At 45.2% G+C, this 21,656-nt stretch overlaps 1 protein-coding gene across 2 annotated transcripts in view; it reads right to left on the bottom strand.

Moving 5' to 3' along the window:
* The window catches only part of ANAPC7 (anaphase promoting complex subunit 7), a 588,909-nt gene that overhangs the window by 120,879 nt on the left and 446,374 nt on the right, over positions 1–21,656 (bottom strand). For both annotated transcript variants that reach the window (XM_069619555.1, XM_069619554.1), the window contains exon 9: positions 4,200–4,424. In XM_069619555.1, the coding sequence (XP_069475656.1) occupies positions 4,200–4,424 (225 nt within the window). The remainder of the gene's footprint in view (positions 1–4,199; positions 4,425–21,656) is intronic.

Raw genomic sequence — 21,656 nt, 5'->3', positions numbered from 1 at the left:
AGAGGAGCAGCCCAGAGACATTTTACCCAATAGTAGATTTTGTAGCATTAGAGTGTGAGGTTCAGTATAGATTTTGGACACAGGACAGTAATTATTTTTGGACATCCTGACAATCACATTAGTTTGTTTTGTTGAGGCAGGGAAATCCCTACGAGATACGGCTAGTGAGGCATTTTTCAAAAAAACCTTTAGGATTTAAATAAAACCATTGGCAAACAAATAACACTGTGTCCATCTCCTTCCTCCAACCCCTCGCACGTCCTTTTTTCAGGATACAAGCATATGGTAAGGATCTGCACCATTCAAACTGGCTGGGGCTGTCCAGTCATGGACGCCATATCTGGCCAGAAACAGACACTTTGGCCAGGATGTGGACTGGGACCAGACCCGGAAAAGGTTTTATTATATATAGCAAATCCGGCCCCGAGCAGGCAGGTCAAACGGCAAAATACAAGATGGCCAGGGAAAATTCTCGTGGAACTGCCATTTTAGAGTATACTAGCAAAAAGTACCCGTACTCCAAACAGGTTCTGTAGACAGACATAACATCAATTATTGAAAATCAATGATTCTGTAGGTCGCTGTTCAGAGTCGCTCATCGCTTGATGTGCTTTGCACTCTGAATTAAACTGCACTGAGAATGGGCGCGTATGGCTGGCTGGCTGACAACCCCGGAGCAGACGTGGAGGGGAGGTGAGAGTTGGCGTGCTGCAGTATACGGGGACCTTCTGTGCACTCTCCCCACCTGTCGCCTCACCCTAGTTGGTGCAAATATCTAGGGAATGGTGTGCCCTTCGGGCCTTGATATTTCACCAATTTCAGGCCATCTTCTCATGTGTGAAGGGGCTGAAATCCGGGGAAATGGGTGGGCAATCCAAATGTCATGTAGGCAGTAATGTCCAGAGGGTCATAACAGGCAACTATGCAAAATGTGGTGCAGACTGGTGGAACGGTGTAGAAGATGGTGCACTAAATTACAGTATGTGGATGCCAGATTATAACAGTAGCAATAAATATTCGCTACCATCACGTTTGCATTACTTACTTTGCTAAGGTCATGTGTTTTGGGTGCACTGATCAGTCCCTACGGCTATCAGAGCAGGGGAACTCAGTTCCCCATTGTGGAAATGCTCATTTATTTTAAATAGCATATATCTCACAGTGAGGTGCGATAAGGATACTTTATGTCCTTTTAACTTCGTCTTTTGCAACTGTGGTTACTTGCATCATGTGACCAAGACGGGATGATGGCAGTGGATATTTTTCTACTGCGTTTCCTGTGTGCACTTATGCATATTACTGCCTAATGTCTTTTGGGGTACTAACATGGCTGTGTGCCAAGAGATTTTCACCTGTATTTTGGCCTTCTTCTTAATGCCCTCCAAGGGGTAGATTCACTCTATATGATAAGCCATTTTACGGGGAAAGCTCCAGCTTTCCCAGGCAGAACAGTGTGTTTGTGGCTGCATGTGGGGGCTGAGATTAGCAGGTTCCAGTCCACATCCATACCAAAGTGTGCGCTGCTGGGCAAATGTGGTGGCCAGAGGGTGCCTGTTATTGCAGAGTCCCTGCGCATTTTGCAGATCCTCCACGTTGGTGAGCTTGGAAGCGACTCCAGCTGGATCCTGGATAAAAGGAGAACTTGCAGCCATTCAATAGATCCTCGTTGGAGCCAATACTCATATGAAGAGGAGCATATTGCTCATCTCCAGAAGGCCTTCATCAGAGCTTTGATCCCTGGGTAAGTGGGACAACCAGTCTCGAACCCTGCTTGAGGATCCTGCCCGTGGAAGTCTTAGGTGTCCCAGAACCATCCTGTCGGCTGACCAGCTTCTTTGTGGGCTACCTTGTTGTATCGGACGCATCCCAATATCGGACTTGCCACTTACTTCGCAGACCCTCAACCTGTGAAAAAAGGGGCCTACCCCTGCAGTGGCCGCTCTCCATCTCATAGAGCGGCCATGCAGATCCAGATTTTTCATTTTCACCACAAGGGTAGGCTTCCTCCATTTCTTCATAGTGGCGATTGCTGAACTGTGTCTGCATCATGTCCTGGGGGACGGCGGTCCCTCCAAGGTCGTAAATTACACGATGGTCTTTTCCTCATGGTGATAGGGTCGGCCACCTGTCCAGTCACAGGATCCATCTCACCAGAGCATGGAACCACCGACTAGTCAGGCTTAAATTCTGATGTCAAAAGTGACGTTTGCACAGTCACCCTGACTGATCTGTGGAGTTCTGGTCAAGGAACTTCCTATGGGCTTACCCTAAGGTTGCTGTATTGGGAGAAAGTCTCCCAAGTACTTTACTTTCATTGTTCTTCAACAGAAACAACTGCCTGTTGGTTTTGCAAACACATGTTCACACTCATTTTCAGAAGGCTAGGAGACTTTAAAGAACTGTGATGTGTGATGAAGGACACTAGACACCATATTTTCTGACTATGGAAGGGCTTTTAAAGTATAGTGTTTTATTTCTATAAGGCTGTATATGAGGTTTCTAACCCCTTAATTTCTTACAAATTAGTTCTCTAATCTGGTTCTTACTTTGCTATACTACAGTTGCTGATATGGTTTTAACTGTTTTTAAAAGTAAAGTGCTAGAGCTTTGTATCCAGTGAATGTGTATATAATATTAGTGTATGTTTAGTATGATATTTACCTATGGTTTTTAATTGCAAAGGCCTAAATAAAGAACTGTATTTTTATCATTCTGCCTAACTGTGTTAAGAGTTCTGCGTATGCGCTTAACTGAACCCTTTACAACTTGCACACTTCTCACCTAAACCATAGACGAGAAGATAGCTCAAGGGCAACACACTTGCCTTAGAAACAAGACTCCACTTACCAGTACAGGTTCGATACCCAGTCCCGGTCCTGCTCACCAGACTAGGTTGGCCTCTCAGAATCTGTCCACAGGGCGGATTCCGAAAATCCATCTTAACGGTCGATGAACCGCTCTTTAGAAAGATTTGCCAATGATAAATCGGTGAGGTTCTCTGGTGGATAAATCTACTGGGTTTGAGAAGTCTAATGTCGGTTTCTTAATAAGGGGCAAACAAAGCAGTATATTTAAGGCCTGGGGAGTTTATACGATTGGTCAGTCGCAGAATCACTGCTCGTCTATTTTACCTGCCAATCCTTGCTTGGTAAGGATACGAGCAGTCAAACAGATATAATGCCTACAAGTAGGTTCACCTCAAATCAGTTTAATACGGGTATGGGAAAGTTAGGATAAGGCTAATATGCACCATTTTATTAAAGGGTGAACGTTTTGTAGCAAAGCAGTCACTAACTTAATGGTGTAGAAAACTAATATCCGATCCAGGTCCTGGCAAGCAGAAACAACAAATAAGCTCCTTCAATATGCAAAATGTTCCCTGAAAAGAAGACTAGAACCCTTTATCAGGTCATCATATAACATTTCAATGCCTAATTTAAGAAAAAAACATAAGCTTCAAAAATGGCCCGAACCCATTTGTCAAATATCAGATTCCCCAGACACATCAATGTGTGAGGCATTATTTGCTTTGGGTCAACGTTCTTAGACAGCCATTTACTATGCTCATTATAAGATTCGACAAGTCACAGTATTATAACAGATCCGCCATGTAACAAGGAAAACAGCTACCTTCAAGGATCCTCTCCATGTTCTCAACTACTTGCTTGCAGCACCAGAAGTGAGATCTGCTAGGGATGTTTGAATTCTTTAAACTATAGTATTCACTAGACTTTAGGCACCACAGCTAGACATTTCATGGTGTACTCACAATTTAACAAAGCTTTCATTGGGTAGCATTCACCAGAGGGATCCAGTTCTAGGACCACACCCAAATGCATGGAGCTCTCCAGTGAGCGAGCCTGCGCTAAATCAAAATAAAGCCTCGACTCGGTCTGTGCAATGACATCCAAAAAGCATGGCTGCCACGCTCAATCTTATGATAGAATACTTCATTTTATTACCCAAATTAAACAGGCTTTTCAGGTAAATATTCCATCATTAAATCTACCAGCAATAGGAAGTGGTGGAATATTGTGATTTAGATCAAGAAATAACTTATTTCAATATTTGGGTTGGATCTTCCCATTGACCACATTTTTTAAATTCTTTGTTTGTACTTCTGCTTCAATTGCATAATACTCAATATATTTTTACACAGGCATCTTTGTCGCTATGAACAAAAGAAAAAACACACTTACTTAGAAGTTCAGCTTTCTTCACCACCGCTTTTACGTAATCAGGCCTCTGTATCAGTGCTTTGTCTAAAAGAGTTTTTGCCTTTTCCTGAGTTACTGGGTCTTCTAAGCAAACTGTTGCCAAAAGAGTAAGCGTCTGTGCATTTGCTCCTAGAGTTTTATACACATGGTTTGCCATTACCATGGCTTCCCGTATACTATTAGAGGCTAGATAACACTCGATGAGGCCTAAGAAATGACAAAAAAGAAAACATTGATTCAAGCAATATGAAAATTAAATTTGTTTTACAAGCAATACAGGATTAAACCGAATGTTCCAAAGGTAAGGCTTTGAAAAATAAAAAGTTAGAATTGATCATGAACTTTGAGGAATATCACATCAAAATACTAAAAGGGCAAATGTGGTTTACCGACAAGTGGGAGACCCACCATACCTACATCATCGCTGGGCATGCAGACTTCCAAACGGAATATGATGAAAGAAATGAGGGCAGAATGTATATGTCCCGACACCTTACTTTTCAATAAAGAGTAAAAATACAAGGGATATAGGAAGAATTTTTAAAAACAGGCAGCAATAAATACATATTTTTTTAACCTCAGACTTAATCCTCTTTCCAACTATGAGAACTCAAAATAAAGATATAGGTTCCTACATATTTCACAATAAATTAATAACATGCTATCTTGTGTTACTTCCTGTTGGTGTTTCGGGAAACAAGAAGTACTGATAGACTATTCTCAGTAGCCAACTAGAGACAAGCTATAGATTCAAGGGGCAAAGCTGCATACCTTGACTTATCCTTGATAATATGGATTCTCAAAGAGGTGTTAAAGGTGTCCGAGTTTGTGAAACACTAGTTGGTTTCCTAGAATAATAGTCAGCGCTTCCTTAAAGAACCATGAGAGGTTCAAAATGGAACTCTGCAGGACCATACTGTTCACCAGCCCTTTCAAGTTGGTGCGCAAATGTGGCACAGCCAACTTTTACCACAACTATTCCTATGTATATGGGCTTTGAGATTGGTGTAAGGACACACAGTAATATGCCTTTTTGTCCTTCTTGGTGTGCATGCATTCAAACATACTGTTTGCAACTTATATGGAGGTTTTTGGCTTTGACACACAAACACCACATTCTGGTCAGAAAGAACACTGCTAAAAAGAAGAGAGAAGAGAGGGAGTTGAGAAACAGTACTCTATAATCCTTCCTTCTTCGTCACGTGATGACCAGCACTTCAGCTTGCATGTTGTTTGATCTGGCCCTATTCTTTATAGGGCTAATAGAAATGCATGCCTATAAATGTAATAGACAGCCACAAAAGCGAACACTATTGGCTTAAACAATGCTTGTTAATGTATGTCTATGTCAAGCCACTGTATGAGATGTTATATCATCTGCAGCCAAGTGTTTTAATTCTTACTTGTGCTGGCATGAATTAACTTATTTTAGGCTCATATGTTCAGTGCTAAAGAGGAAGAGAACATTTAGGAATTAAGACATTTCGATAAAGACTGCTACTCAAGAGAAACAGTAGATCAGACTACAATCTTGCCAAACCTTGAGAGCATTATCCTTCCTAGACTCACAGAGGAGCAGGTGCATGCTCTTAAAGCTACCCTTCACAAATGTATGCAGCATGGGGTCTTTGAAAATGGAGAAAGCATTGGGGCCGGGTAGCTTTTCTGCTTTTTTACATTTTTTTAATTTAATAAAACCTAGCAGCTCACCAACCCTTTTAAATCCTTAAAAAAAGAAAAGAAAAAAATCAGGGACCAAGGCAGAGCCCATGATAGTCAACCAGAAACCTTGCAAGTTCTGAAGGCTTAGTTACTGCCCAGGGTTACCCTTGCCGAGGGTTACTGCCTTCACTTGCTAGAAAAACCTCAGTCATCCACCAGGGAACAGCTCTTTCAGAGTACCACATCCGCTCCTTATGCAGGAAATCTTGACCCTGCTAGAGAAAGGTGCTATAGAACCAGTACTTGTAGCGGAGAGGAACAAGGGTTGGTACTCCCCATACTTACTAACAAAAAAGGACTGCGGATTGAGACCTATTTGGGTCTTAATAGACTTAGAAATTCCTCAGGAAGGACAATTTCAAAATGGTTACCCTATATCCTTCCGGACCTCCAGCTTCAGGACTGGATGGTATCATTGGACCTTCAGGATGCTTACTTTCATGTGTGAATCCATCACAAGCACAGAAGGTACCCGAGGTTCGCCGTTGGCAGTTATCGTCAGTTTCGAGTTCTGCCATTTCCGCCCGAGGGTTTTCACCAAGTTGATGGCAGTGATGGCAAGTCTTAGGAGAGGGGGAATTCACATCTACCCCTACCTGGACGATTGGCTGATCAGAGCCAGTTCCCCCACCTGTCACTTCCTTCACAGACTGGGCTTCTCCCTCAACTTCAAGAAGTCCCACATGGTACCATCTCAAAAGCTCCAATTCATTGGAGCAGTTCTGGATGCATCCCTGGAAAAAGCCTCGTCACCGGAATTGAGGGCTCAAGACATTCTGCAGATGGTCACCAAATTCCAAAGTGGCCAACGTCTCCCGGTCTTCGACTTTGAGGTTGCGCGGCCTCAAGGCATACTGCATTTTTTTGGTGCCAGAAGCGCACCTGAGAATGAGATCTCTCCAGTGGACTCACAGGACTCCATGGTCTAAATTCTCAGGCAGGATGTCATATCTCCTTCAGGTTCCAAACAGTCGCTCAGGATCTCTTGTGGTGGACCTGCGAGGACAACGTTCTGAAGGGAGAACCTTTTTGGCAGCCATAGCCGGAGATGAAGGTAGTAACGGACACCTCACTCACAGGGTGGTGAGCACATACCAATGATCTGACAATCAGCGGTCGTTGGTCTCCATCTGAGTCCAAACTGCATATCAACCTTTTGGAGCTGAAGACAATCAGTCTAGCGCTGAACGCCTTTCTGTCCTCTGTACGGGGAAAGAAAGTCCTGATAATGACGGACAACACAGTGGCCATGTACTACCTCAACAAGAGAGTATGTGTAGGGTCACTACCACTGTTCAGAGAAGCAATGCAGCTCCGGTACTGGGCAATTCGGCGGACGCTCCGAGCAGGTAGAGCGCAGTCTCCCACGAGTGGGAACTAGCTCAGGAAGTCCTTCAATAGATCTTCACCCTTTGGAGAATGCCCCCAAGTGGAACTGTTCGCGAGCACGGTGAACCGTAAGTGCGAGCAGCACTACTCAAGAGAATTTCCAGGAGATCTAGGAGACGCGTTCATGGTGGACTGGGAGTTTCCACTTCTGTACACGTTTCCTCGAGTCCCCGTCATTCCTCAAGTCATCAGGAGGTTCAGGAGGTTCAGGAAATCAATGATCCTAATTGCTCCGGATTGGGCCAGGAGGACGAGGTACCCAGACCTTCTGGACATGTCCATCTGCCCTCAAATACGTCTTCCACAAAGAGGTTGAGAGAGGGTCGGGTTCTCTATCCAGAGGTCAAGACTCTGAACCTTAACGCATGGTCTCAGAGATTGAGATACAAGGATTCGGACCTCCCTGAAGACGTAATGGAGATTTTGCTTTCAGCCAGAAGGCCAGCAACGAAGTCTTTGTACTTCTGCCATTGGAACAAATTCTGCAGCTGGTGCAGGGATATGAATGATGATCCATTTACATGCAATACATCTATGGCCTTATCATTTTTATTACACTTAGCCAACTTGGAGGTCCAGGTTGGTACAATTAATGAGTATCTGGCATCGCTCTCTATTTTTAAGTGCTCCTCTGAAGAGGTATCTCTCTTAAAGATCCCTCTTGTGATACAATTCTTAAAAAGGACTGACAAATACATTTCCCTCAGTCCCATTTCAAGTCCCAACTTGGGACCTCAACTTGGTGTTGAGATTTCTAATGTGTGCTCCTTTTGAGCCTATCCATGCCTGCCCTTTAAGGTTATTAACTTTAAAGACTATCCTTTTAGTGGACATTACATCAGCCCGAAGAGTGAATGAACTTCAGGCCTTGTCCTGCACGCCGCCTTATACAATCTTCTAGAAGGACAAGGTGGTTGTCCTTAAGGTTAAGCCGACCTTCTTACCCAAGATTGTGTCCGAGTTCTATTTAACTCGGAAAATAAGTTTACCTTAATTTACATTCAGGCTTGATTGAAGGTGTGCACTGACATTTTACATCTCCAGGATGTAAAAAAAAAAAAAAAATGCCACGACCGCCACAAGTTGGGTATAGCAATTTCGAAACAAACTTTGTCAAGATGGATCGTTTTAAGAATATCTGAATGCTACAGATTAGCGAGAAAGGATCCCCCGTAGGGTCTTGGAGCTCATTTGACCAGAGGCATGGCTTCCTCCTCTGCATTACAGAGGGGTGTCCCAATTCAAGATTTGTGTGGTAGCCACATGGTCGTCCATACACACTTTGACCAAACACTATAATCTGGACTCTTCCTCAAACCGGGAAGATTTATTTGGAAAGGAAGTATTACATTCTGTGCACACACACCTAAGGAACTCCTAAATCATCATGAGTCTGACCCCCTCCTCCAGGAATACATTCACTGCTTTGGGAGTTTAACAGAAGATGAGGAATACGTGGAAGGACACAACCCATTCGAAGAACTTACTTACCCATGGTAACGTTCTTTCGTCTGGATGTTCCTCCCACTTATTCCTCACCGTCCCTCCCAGCCTGCCCCGCAGTAGGATTTTTCATATGATTGCAGTCTTTGCTCTTTCGGGAGGAGTAACTGTCGGGTGTAGGATATCCTATACACGCTTTAAAAACAAAACTGAAGGCAACGGTCGCTGCACACGCTTTATACCATTGATGACATAGAGACAGAGGCCTTTTTGGAAAAAAGTTCCAAAGCAGCTGAAGCTGGATATTGAGAAATCATAAGAGGAGGAATGCGTGGGAGGACACAATCCATTCAAAGTGAAAAGAAGGGACGGACCATACCCAACCAGCCTTTCAAATGTTTAAGCTCATGTGAATGTGCCAAGATATCAATAGATTTCCCAATAGGACAGGTCACCTATGCCGTCTCACCCTTCACTCACTGAAAAGAAGGGATTGGTTTCTGAAAACCATATAAAATCACTGGTACAATTTTAAATTATAGCAATTGTCCAGGAACCTCCCGAGAGCAAAATAAAATAGAGTTCAAGTAAGTTCTGGTACGTGCCAGTATCAGTCACAGAGTTTTCCCAAGTTCCCAAATGTTTTCCAATAAGAACACACCCAATAGTTCTGCTATGGTTACTGGGTAAAGCAAGGTAAGTATAACTTAAGGTCGTAGAAGAGGCAATCATCAGACTGGTGAGTCTGAGAGACCTTCCAAGGCTCCACAACCAAAGTTCTAGGGGAAGCTGGTTGCTGACTATTAAGATAGATTTCCAAAATTAACGTTGGTGGGAGGGTTTTTGGAGGCCACACTATCTGTGGTAATCAGGGAAGACACAGAGGTTAGCCAAAATCCAATCGAGGTAAGGTAGCTGAGCAGTTAAGGATTTGGCTCAGGAAAAGTGTGAGTGGTCTAGGCCTACAATGAGTCCACAAAGAGCAGCATCAATAATTCAGGTTAGACTGCAAGTAAATAGAACATTGCTATTTATTAGGTCTTTAGTTACGCACTAGGGATATACAAATCACAGTTAAGTATTGTCACATTGAACCATATATAACAGGTACACATTCACCATTAGTGCAATACAGGGGAGTACTCAGATTATAGGAAAATGAGCAAAACCACCACAAGGACAAAATCCCTCAATCTTAATAAGCCCAACCCTAACATGGTATGGGGTGCATTGTGCCAAAAAGTCACAAGGCTGAATGTATAGAATCTACAGGTAAGGTTATTCTGAAATTATGAAGTTGGTTGTGCTTTTTGAAAGTTTTCAAAGCTAGACAAGTATTTAGCAAAGTGCCAGTAAGGTCTCAACCCAATCCTGGTCACTTGGGTAGGCATAGGAAGGGATTCTTAACCCAGGAAGAGTGTTGGGATGGGTGGGTGGAGGGAGGGCACTGCTAGTTGGGGGGGGGGGGGGGGGGGAGTGAGGGGGGAGGGGATTACAGATTGGGGTGGTCAGTCGGTGTAATACGAGTAGTGGAGTCGCAAGGGTGCACCTGGTTTTGTGGGCAGTAAAGGGGAAAATGTTCTTGGCAGGCAGACACTCGCAGACAACGTTTCGTTTCCCGGGATGCCTGGGAGAAAGGGACGAGCATGGCAAATTGTTTCATATGAAAAATTTACTGATGCAATGCAGACCATCATGGTGAGCTGGAATCTCAGGGGGATGGGGAACTTCACCAAGTCTCGCAAGATTATGGCGTATGTGAACAGACACAAGGTTAAGGTACTATTTATACAGGAGACTCGCATCTTGTCTGGTACATGCCAGGGAGTGGCTTCTCAATGGGGAACGAACAGATACTTTACACCTCTTACAACACGCAGTCCTGTGGGGTCCCGACGCTTATCCACAAATCGGTGCGCTTTACTGAGAAAAGGGTATGCGTAGACACAGAGGGACGCTACATGATTATCCTGTGCATTGTAGAGGGGGTGAAGCTACTACTAGTGAATACGTACGGACGGACCGAATATTGATACCCCGGAATACTTTGATGGAGTGGCTGGGATACTAACTGGCCACCTGGGGATCCCCATCGTCTGGGGTGTGTGGAGGGGACATGAACTTAATGCTCAACCAAACACTTGATCGTACGGGCACCGACCAAAGAACTCTTTAAATCGGTGCATGCTTTAAATCACCATATGGTCTCCTCATCTCTGAAAGATATTTGGCGATTGTTACACCCCTGCGACCGGGAGTATGCCTTCATTTTGTCAGTGCACAATATGTCCTCACGCATTGATATGTGTTTGATGTCTTCCTCTCTGGTAAGCAGTATCGCTAGTGCAGACATTTTCCCTCGGACTCTCTCAGACCACTCTTTGGTGGTGTTGGCCCTGGATTTTGGATTGTTGGGGTGTGCCATACATTCTTGGGGTAGGCCATTTGTGGAATTTGCTGCACCTGCAATTTTTCGATGAGAAGCACTGCGTTTATTTACAATGAGACACTAGACATTAAAAGCTCACACCAATTGAATTACCAAAAATGCAATCTACATGATTCAGTGTCCTTGCCAAAAAAATATATAGGCATGACAACTAGGAAGGGGACAACCAGAATCTGTGAGCGCAGGTCCAGGGTACGCAACCACACTTGTACAGCACCTCTGATACAACATTATATGGTTCATAACCATTCGGATCATGATCTCCAATGGATGGTGATAGATACCATTAAACCTGATGTAAATAATTTTTGCATGGCAAATCGACTTTTGCAGCTTGAACAACAATGAATTATTCATCTTAAAGAGATCTGAACGAGGAATTCCAATGCTCAGAATTATGAGAATGCACAGTGTTCCATGTTTGAGGTGTTTTTCTACAATGTGCTTGTCTCTTATCTGTGGCCATCTCTAGTTCGCTGGTGCGAACATACCTGGCAATGCATTATTGGTTGTCCACCTCTTCAAGATGACTACTGGTTAATCTTGTCAATCTGTGCATTTTGCATTTGATTGCATTTAATTGGATTATAGTTTTAGTGGTTTTCTACCACTCCAATATGGCCATGTCATTCTGTGCATTCTATTGGTGGTTGTGCAATTGCCGAATCCCCTTTCCAAGATGGGCGGTGGCCATGTTCGCTGTGCCGTAACGATACTGACATGGTCAGGTGACTTATTGGTTTTTTAACAGACTGCTCTGTGCTAGCGAGGTCTGATATACTTTGTCGTGGGCCCACCCTCGGAAGGCATAATGAGAATGTTATCCCCTTGAATGCCAAGTAAGGCAATGGTCTGGCTCCGAGTATCATGTTGCTTTTGAGCTGCGCCTTTGGGCGTTGGTTTGGATACACTTGTGTACAAGCACAATATAAATAAAATATCAATACTAATCAAGCCCTTTTTGGCTTTTTCAGATGGAAAGTTTCGGGCGATTTCCGAAATTGGTAACATCAACCCAAATAAACGAAGTTGAGACTTGAGATTAGTCTGATGAATTGACTGTCTCGAGGGCATTCCGCAAATGCACCGTGCATTTACAACTTTTGCACTAATTAGGACCGTTTTTAGGTCCTTTTTTGCAGACTCGCACAATGCGTGATGTCATGAATTGGTGTGTGGAAAGATACCCATACATTGAGGATTGACTGCTGTGGCTAACCAATGAGATTGCTTCTTCTGGACATGTATTTGGGTAAGTTTTTTAAAAATGAATTTGTTCACTTTTTTTTCTTAATCTGTTGGTCTTGTTCAGTAATTGTGGTATTATTTTGGCTAACACTACCATGGCACTTTCTCGAGTTTGCCATTTCCAACTGTTTGTATGCCTTGCAGAAGACTTGTCCATTTAGTGTCTGGGCTGTTTCCAGACAAAACTCTAGTAGACAGCTTTGTAACAAGTTTGTTTATACCCAATAAGGATAGATATGCACCAATTGCTGTATCTACCCGTTTTTCAGAGTGAGCGTGGCACATGAAAAATTGAAAGGCGTCAGGGCTGACATTCAATTGCAGCTCTTGGTAGTTTTTTTGTTCTTTTTTCAGTGGTGTCCCTTTGTTTGGAGGTGTGCACCGTGGTGGCACTGAGCTTAGTTCTTCATATATTGTCTACCGTGTTGAAATGTTATTTGTTTGTTTCATATTCCTTGTGGAATGAGGTCTACAGTGTAATTGTCGGTTTTTCGAGCAGAACAAGTAAATACACTTTTTTACCTGAAATTTTGTTTGAAGTTCTTCATTTAAATTTAACACTATGGACTTTGCACAGAAACATTATTAGTAATTACTAGTATAAGGAAGGCATGGTATCAAACAGTAAGACAGACACGAGTGATCACAGTTCAAGGGCGTTCATTGAACTTTAACTGGGTTTGGAAAAAGTCTACTAATCCTAAATCTAAAGAAGGGAGCAAGCTACGACCATCAAATAATAACGCAGTGCAAGGGGTGTCGTGTCAAAATAAAAGGGTCTATACTAATAAACCTATTGCCAATCCTTACTTCTAAATACAAATAGTGTGCGAAACAATGTTGTGCAAAAGAAAAGTGTTCAAGAAATATGTCAGGATATTCAAGCCTTTGGCCTCAGTACGGGACAAGGTGGAACACTCGAGCTTAGCACAGTCTCCGGCTTCTCTAGCACGAGGATGCAGTTCAAATCTCAGTATCAGGGCCTTCTATGTCAAAGTAGCTTTGCCATTCAAAGTCTCTTACTTATACAAAGTAACCCTACAGACCCCTCCCTTGCACTTATTCCCACACTTCCCCATACTACCCCTAACCTCAGCACTTCTCTCCTCCCCCCCCTTCCCTGCTCTTGCACAATCTGAATGACACAACCTAGTAAGATCGCTGTTTTGTCCTCCTTTTTGGTCGCCCTCAGCCCCCGTCTTGTCGTGCCTAGAAACACTTGTGTATAGGCGCATTATAAATGTCATATCACTTCAGAGGGCCTGATGCGAGAAAAGCATATTCAAAATGTGCTTTCTCCTCAGGATTCTCATGTACAACTTCTTGGGTGATTTCCGGTTCACCCAGGGCCCCCCTCCGCCGGGCCCAGAACCACTTTAACACAAAGCTTTCAATTTAACTCCCTCTGTCGGGCTCAGTCAAAATGTATGTACTTTTTTAACTTTCTCTCTTCATCGAAATCGAAGACTTTCGACGGTGCGCAGGATTTGAATTGACCAGTCGGAGGACAACTTCGATTCACATGTATTCATTCTCTTTCAATTGATCTCCCTCTGCTGGGCTCAGACCAACTTTATCTACTTTTCTCACTTCTCAGCTTGGTACCTTACAGAGTCCCTCAATTGAGCACCCACGCATGTTGCTTTTACTGAAGCAGCTTTGTTCTTGGAGCCAAGGACAGTACCACAGTGGCTGGAGATTCTCCCTGCCTTGATTACTGACGCAGGTGGGCCACGGGTAACTACGACACACAATGCAGGATTCTTCTGCCTGGTTTCCTGGTCTCACGCTTTCCGTTATCGAGGCTTCATGAAAGTAACGGTTCCTTCTCGAAAAAGGTCAAGGGAACTTCCCTCCTTGTGACCCCCCCCCCTTCTGTTTCACCGTCTTTCTCCTCTTGTTAAAATGCCATCTTGGCACGGCTGTTTCCTGGGGTGCATTGCCTCGCTCAGAGTGTGCTCTCGTGCTCTGCCTTTTATCCATGTGGGAAAGTGTAATGGAAGTCAGGTGTGTGTGAAGATCAGTAATTGTTGGACCATTGTATTGGGCAAGTCAGGTATACAGCTCGGGTGTTAGTCCATTTTCTCTCATAGCGGGCTGTCCGTGAGAAAGTGTTTGCATTGTAAAGAGGGGGTGGGGGAGATACCGCGTTTCACCATCCGGTGTCCCACTCCCCAAAGACCTCTCATCCAGGTGATCCTCCTGCACTGGTCCACCTCCAGGAACTGGATCCAAAAGAGATGGCCGTGTCCTGGCCACCTGGATGACAGATCTCCGGGACTAGTGGTTGAGACACAGCCTGGTTTCTCACACTAGGGACCTCTATTTCTGGTTTGCCTCGAAGACATGAGGGATCAAATGGCTATTTCCTGTCCCTCTGTGTGATAGCAGGTGGGCATTTCAGGACTAGGGGTTGTAGTCGACTTGAAATCAGTTATGAATGGCATTTACAGTTTCCCATCTCAGATAGTGTGGATTCCTTCCCTTTGTGTACAAGAGCTCTTCCTTGGTTGTCTGATGAATCCAAGGTGCTCATTACCTCTCCCCAAAGATGAGGACACCCCCCGTTGGGACTAGAGGTGAGCCTGCTGCACAGCCAGCTACAAAGCCACTAGGGGACAGAGTAAGTAGGATACCTCTGGAGGTGATCCGCCCCCCCCCCCCCCTCAGGTGACAGGAAAACACCAGAAAGGGATCAAGTCACCATCCCTTTTCCTCAGACACCTACACCTTTATTGGCTAGCATGGCTTCTGACCCACACTTCACTCAATCCTTAAGGAAAACCATGGAGACATATCAGCAAAGGAACCAATCAAATCAAATAATTTGCAAGGTCTGCAGAGTTCAAAGATGCTGCAGTACACAAAGAGGGTTTGAGAAACCCCAGAGTGGCGAAGGAGAGTAACAAGCCCTGAATCAGTGAAAGAACTCAGAACCCCTAGGCGGGGAAAAGACAGACAGAGCACCCAGAAGTGGAGAGAATACCAAGAAGCCACAGAGAAAGGAAAGCCCCAGAAGGGGAAAACACAGAAGTCAAACAGTAGAGACAGAGTGAGGACAAAACCAAGGACCCCCAGAGTTGGGAGAGAGATGGATACAACCCTGGTGTGGAAAAAGAAACAACAAACTCCGAAGTGGGGAGAGAAACTGAGGGCTGTAAATATACACATTGGCCTAATGCAAAGAGACACAGGGGTGGGTGGTCAGAAGCCAGAGGCCAACCCTTTTCTCTCTTTTTTTTAAAACATGTCTTTTAGAGATGAACCAGCAGTTATACATGTGTTCAGTAAACAAGTTATTGCAAGTAAACATTTACAGTTGTAATTGCGTTTTTATATTGCCACAATAAAGTCCCCCTCCCTAAGGAAAGAAAGAAAAAAAAAAACATTTGAGCCATCCAACTTTTCGTGAGAGAGTCTGCATCCTGCATGTTCCCATCCTTCACCTGTATATGACATGAATTACTTACCGTAATAGCATTTCTGATGATTGTATCTGCTTAGATTCACATGATGTGCATATAGTCCGACATCTAGTGGTAATCGTGGAGCATTGCATCTGGTCTTTTGAGGATCGAAAGGAGACGTCAAAATCCCTCACGCATCGAGGTCCCTCCGATTGTATTTTTTCTGCCGTGAGGGAGCCTTATGAATATCGTGAGCGAGTACAGAAAGAGAGCCAAAGTAGTAAGATGTCTATGTTCCTTCCATCTGAGCGGGGAGGAAGGGTGGGCGCATGTGAATCTAAGCAGATGCAATCATCAGAAATGCTATTACAGTAAGTAATGCAGGTCTTCTGATACTTGTGAATCTGCTTAGAATCACTTGCTATGCATAGACTAGCGAGCAGTACTCGGAGTTGGTGGTGGGATGTGAGAAGGAACAGTAGTGAAAAGGTGCCTTCGTACTACTTGTACAATATGAGTAGGTGAGCAATGAATTGGATTGATGCTTTTGGAATTGCACCAGATGACGAAGCATTTCCATTTATTGGAGTAGCAATGTCTGGTGTTAGGCTTTCTTGCTTCTCTACGTATGTCCATACATCTCTGAGGAAGTTGGAGATGCCTGAACTCTATGACCTCAGGAGCCATGACGCTAAATTAAGAGTCTGCGGGCATGGATGAAGTGTTTCCCTCTTGCCTTAAGATAGCATGTTGTATGGGCAAAGCAGTTTCATCGCAGAGAGAGAGACATCTCCATCAGATGGGAGAACCAGGGTTGGCGGGCCCAAATCAGGGCCACCAATATCATGGTGACTGTTTTCTGGTGCATGGGGGGCAAGGGGGAAAAGTGTAAACAAATTTCCCAGACCATGTTATCCAGAGTCTGTTCCTCTTGGATCGATTGTGAGGGTACCTGGAGGTGTAATCTGGGCATTAGGAGTTCTCCAGAGTTGCGAACAAGTCGATCTCTGGGAAGCCCCATTCTACGAAAACGTTGGAGACAATGTCTTCGTGTAGTTGCCATTTGTACTACAAGGGTAGTGGGAAGTCTCTACTGAGCACGTCTGCCAGAAGATCGAGTTCCCCTGGAATATATTGGGACAGTAGGAACATCTTGTGTTTGAGAGCCCACTTCCAAATGTTATGAGACAGTTTGGATAGCCCTGGAAAGGGAGTGCCCCCGTTTGTTCAGGTAGTACATGGCCGTGAGGACCAGTACTATCTTCCCCCTGCAACTGTGCCTGAAAAGCCTTCAGTGCTTTGAACACGGCTAACCGCTCCAACTGGTTTATGTGGTTGGAGCTACTGCTAGGTACCAAATACTGTGCGCCGTCTGCTGATGGAGGTGAGCCCCCCCCACCCCGTGAGATATGCGTCCATTGTTGAGAGTGGCTTCTACTGTGGGTGTGGTGAAGGTTTTCCCTTGACCAACACTGCAGAGAGAGAACGAGGGCTGCCGAGACAATCACTAGATTGCCCCATTGTCCGCTGGCTTGATACCACTGGCCGTTGAGCCACTCTTGCATGGCGTGCATGCGCAAACGTGCGTGAGGGTCTAAATAAATGCAGGATGCCATCATCCCCAACAGTCGCATGGCCTTGCGTACCGTCACCTCTATACTGGCTACATACTGAGGGATCTGAAACCGCATGATTTGAACCCTCTCGTTGGAGGGTAAGACAAGGCTGTCTTGTATCCGAATTAGGGCCCCCAGAAACTGTTTGACTTGGCTGGGGTCTAGCTTGGACTTCTTCTCGTTTATGGAGAATCCCAGACTGAAGAGTAGGTCTATAGTCTTTTGGGTGTTTGACAAGTATGTTCCGTAGGAAACACAGTTATTAGCCAGTCGTCGAGGTAAGAATATACTGAAATGGATTGCCTGCGCAGGTGAGCTGCTGCAACTGCCAGCACCATTGTAAACGCTCTTGGTGCAGAGGTGATGCCGAAGGGAAGACCCTTGATAGTGTGTCTTCTATCATGAACCTTAGTTATTTCCTGTGTGCCAGCAACATTGAAATATGAAACACTGCATCTTTCATGTCCAATGTTGCCATGTAATCCAATTGCGTTAGCAGAGGGATTACTTCTTGCAGCATTATCATTTGAAACTTTTGTGGTTTGACAAATTTGTTCGCTGGGTGCAAGTCTAGCACATGGCGCATGGTGAGATCCTTTTTGGGTACAAGGAAGTACACTGAATAAATAACCTTGTTTACCTGGAGAACAGGGACGACTTCGATTGTGCCCATTTCCTGCAGGATCTCAACCTCTTACAGCAGGATTCAGAGGTGTTCCGGTGTTAGATGTCTGGGCTTCGGTGGTCTGAATCGAGGTGGCCGGCTGAACTCTATGCAATAACGGTCTTGAGCACCCACTGGTCTGTGGTAATCCCCTCCTGTGCGTGTAAGAATGTTGTTATACATCCCCCGACCAGGGAGGCATGGGAGGGAACCCGGATCTGAGAGTCACTTTTGACTGGAGGCCGGGGAGCCTCTAAGGGTGGCATTGCAACCCCTTCCTTTCCCACAGTGTTGTCCTCTAGGTGGAGACTGATTTGAGGCAGCAGATCCTTGTCCTGAGGACCATGTGTTACCCGCTCCATATTGGTTATGTGGGAACGAGAATAGGACTGTCCGCGAAAGGAGCGGCGAGATCTCCGCCTATTCCCCCTTCCCCTCCCCCTCTTCTCTGTTGAAAGGGCCTTCAAGTGATCTGGTTAAAAGATTTCAAAGTCTTGTGTTCTTTCTTGGCAGTTTCTAGCACCTCATCTACAGCCTTGCCAAACAAGTTAGATTCCTCCACCGGTTTATTGATGAGAGGCGCTTGTGTTTCCGGTTTGAACCCCAAGTTATTTAACCAGGCGCGTGGTTTCAAAAGGGTACCCTGGGCTAGGTCCTCTGTGCTGTTGCCGCAGCATCTAAGGTGTTTTTAAGGATGTTATGGTTTACTTGTTTACCCTCTGACACAATCGTGAGCAGGAGAGAACCTACTGGTTTGGGGACCTGCTGCAGGCCCTCCTGTAGCAGGTTCCATTGAACATCACAATATCTGGCCAACAGCGTGGTATTGTTGACAATCCTGGTGGAATATGCTGCTGCATGAGTGACTCGCTTTCCTAGCAATACCGTTTTTTTTCTGCATTCCTTGTCCGGCGGTGCCTCACATGTGAACAATAGCACCCCTGCCCTCTTCCTTGTTGTAGTGACCACGAGAGAATCTGGGGTGGCATGTCCCTGAATATAGAGAGGGCCAGTAGGGGAGGGGCGAAAAAGTTTCTCCACCCGTGGGTGCACAGGCCTGGTCTGTGAAGGTGTTAGTAAGGGGCAATGCGCCTTTTAATGGAGTTAAGTAAAGGTATAGCCTGGCTGGCAGGAGGCTTCTCCTTTTGAATATCCTCCACAAAATCAGAGTGTTGCACCGCCTCTTGCGTGGCTATCTGGAAATGTTCAGCTGCTTTTTTCAGAATAGCGTTAAACGCCATCTGGTCATTTATAGGAGATGCCTGACACAGAGGTGGGGAGGAGGAAGGATCCATGCATATGATGTCAGGATCCGGGGTATGGGTAGGTGACAACCATGGTGGGTTGTCCACTGTTGGTTCACCCCCCCCAATGTAGGGCCTGGTCAGTGGGATCCTCAAAGGGATCATCCTCTTGTAAATAGGGGTCATGAGGAAACTCCTCTTGATCTGTCAAGACCTCATGAAGTGGGCAAGAGGTTCTCTGGAATTTGACCACTGTGTGGTAAAGGTCTTCTTCACTAGGCCTTTTGAGTGTGGTGAACTTTTCTGAAAAGTCCACAAATTTTGCACGCCTATTCATACACCCTTCAAACTTTTCCCTGGGCCATAAAGAGGAGCCAGAGGGTTCCAGAGGGGGAAAGGGCTCCTGGGGCTCTACCTGCCTAGAATGCCAAGATTTATATGAGAGAGTTTTGTATAAGGGCTGGGGACTCTCAGAATAGTCTTCCTGCCTTTCCCGTCATGTGGACGTGTCTTTCGACCTTGTATCTTTGCGAGACTCTCGCAGATGTTCGGCGTCTCTAGGAGGGGTTTAGGCTGTTCAAGCGGTTTCGCCGTAGATTTTGACGTTGACGGAACTTTATGCACTGGCGCACTCTTAGGAGGCATCTCGATGGCCTTGTGACTTTTGGTGCTGGTGCCCTTGTCTGTAGAGTGCCCGGACGCATGCCGCTTACGCGGTTGCGGGTGGGCTGCCGGCCGCGTGGACCCGCGGGTGTCGTCGAGGATCTTGGAACGTTTCGACAGATCTGTCGAGGCGGTACTGGGGGTTGTATGCTTGCTTCTATATGAGTAGCGGGTGTGTCCCTGACGCCGGGGTGTGCATTCCTCATTGCAGAACTATCGTCCTGCCTGGTGGGGCCGGGGACGAAGACGGATGGTTTAGAGCGCGATCACCCCAATTAAATGGTGGATGGCATCTGTATCGCAACCACGGCCGTCGCTTAACTCCTCGTCACTCAGTGCCTGCGGCAGCAGAGCTACCCTCAGCCTACATCATGGCGTAGGCCGCCCACCGCTTAACTCGACGCTCCTTGATCGTCTTAGACGCAAGAGCTGACAAGACCGACAGGACGCCTCATGGTGATCACGAGGGAGACACTTATTGCACCTCCGGTGCATGTTCTTCCAGGGGTACTTGCCTTTACAGGAAGGGCAACATTTAAAATGGTGTCCTGTCCATAGCTCAGGTGTATTAAAGCAACGGCAAAACCAAAGGGGCAATGAGGGGAGAAGGAAAGACATTCCTGATAAAGAAATGGAGACCCCCAGACACCACTCTTCCTACTGTATAGGCCGACCAGAAGGCCAGGCCACGCGGTCGTCAGCGTCGACCGGAGCACCATCCGTCGAAGTCTGTTCTACGGTGGTTGAGAAGTAATCGTTGGAGAGGACACATAATATATAAACGACAGAGGTTGCGGAAAGAATATCATTTTGCAATTTGTAAGAGCTCCGCATAAGGAGACTAGCTAGCTGGGCAGAAAAACACAATCTGAGGGACCTCAATGCATGAGGAATTTTGGGTACACTACACGTCAGGGATAGTGTTACAAGCACGCCCATGACGAGATGCAATACTCTGAGGTTACCACTAGATGTCAGACTATATGCACAGCATGTGATTCTAAGCAGTTTCACAAGCATCAGAAATTAATATACATCCTTTGTTTGTCAGGTCTTCAGTGCCCCAATAAAACTTACCCTATTCCAAGGACAGGTTTTTTTAACAATTGTGGTCTGTGAAGAGTTGCTTCTCTATCTTGGACATAGTCTAGAAATGGCGCCCACGTGCGCAGGAATCTAGGCATGGTGTCTTATACTAGTGCGAAGATTCTTTCCATCGCAATAATCTCCCATAGCTTCACCCACCAGTACGAAACTATCAGACCCTATGGAGACTACCAGAATCTAGCTCAGGTTAGCCTGGCTGCCATAAGCAAGTGGGAAATTAAGTCTGCCATGGGGCATCACATGGAATAGTCTTCAGGTACATCCCTCAGGACTATTAAAATGTGGATTCATAGGAAGTGATTGAAGGAGTTATTTGCATGAGATAACATTTTCCCTTCTAGTAAAGGCTCTCGATAAACACTTAAGAACTTTTTTGTAACTGTTGCAGCGTTGTACATTTACTTTGTACATTTTACTTACCCATTAGTGTAGTGTTTCATCCCTTGCCTTTACATCTATAAAGAACATATTTTTACACAGGTAGTGT

This window comes from Ambystoma mexicanum, chromosome 10, assembly GCF_040938575.1.
Source record: "Ambystoma mexicanum isolate Mex_15411 chromosome 10, UKY_AmexF1_1, whole genome shotgun sequence".
Classification (NCBI taxonomy): Eukaryota; Metazoa; Chordata; class Amphibia; order Caudata; family Ambystomatidae; genus Ambystoma; species Ambystoma mexicanum.
The sequence above is the reverse complement of the archived record's forward strand: the minus strand, read 5'-3'. Positions and strand labels throughout refer to the sequence as shown.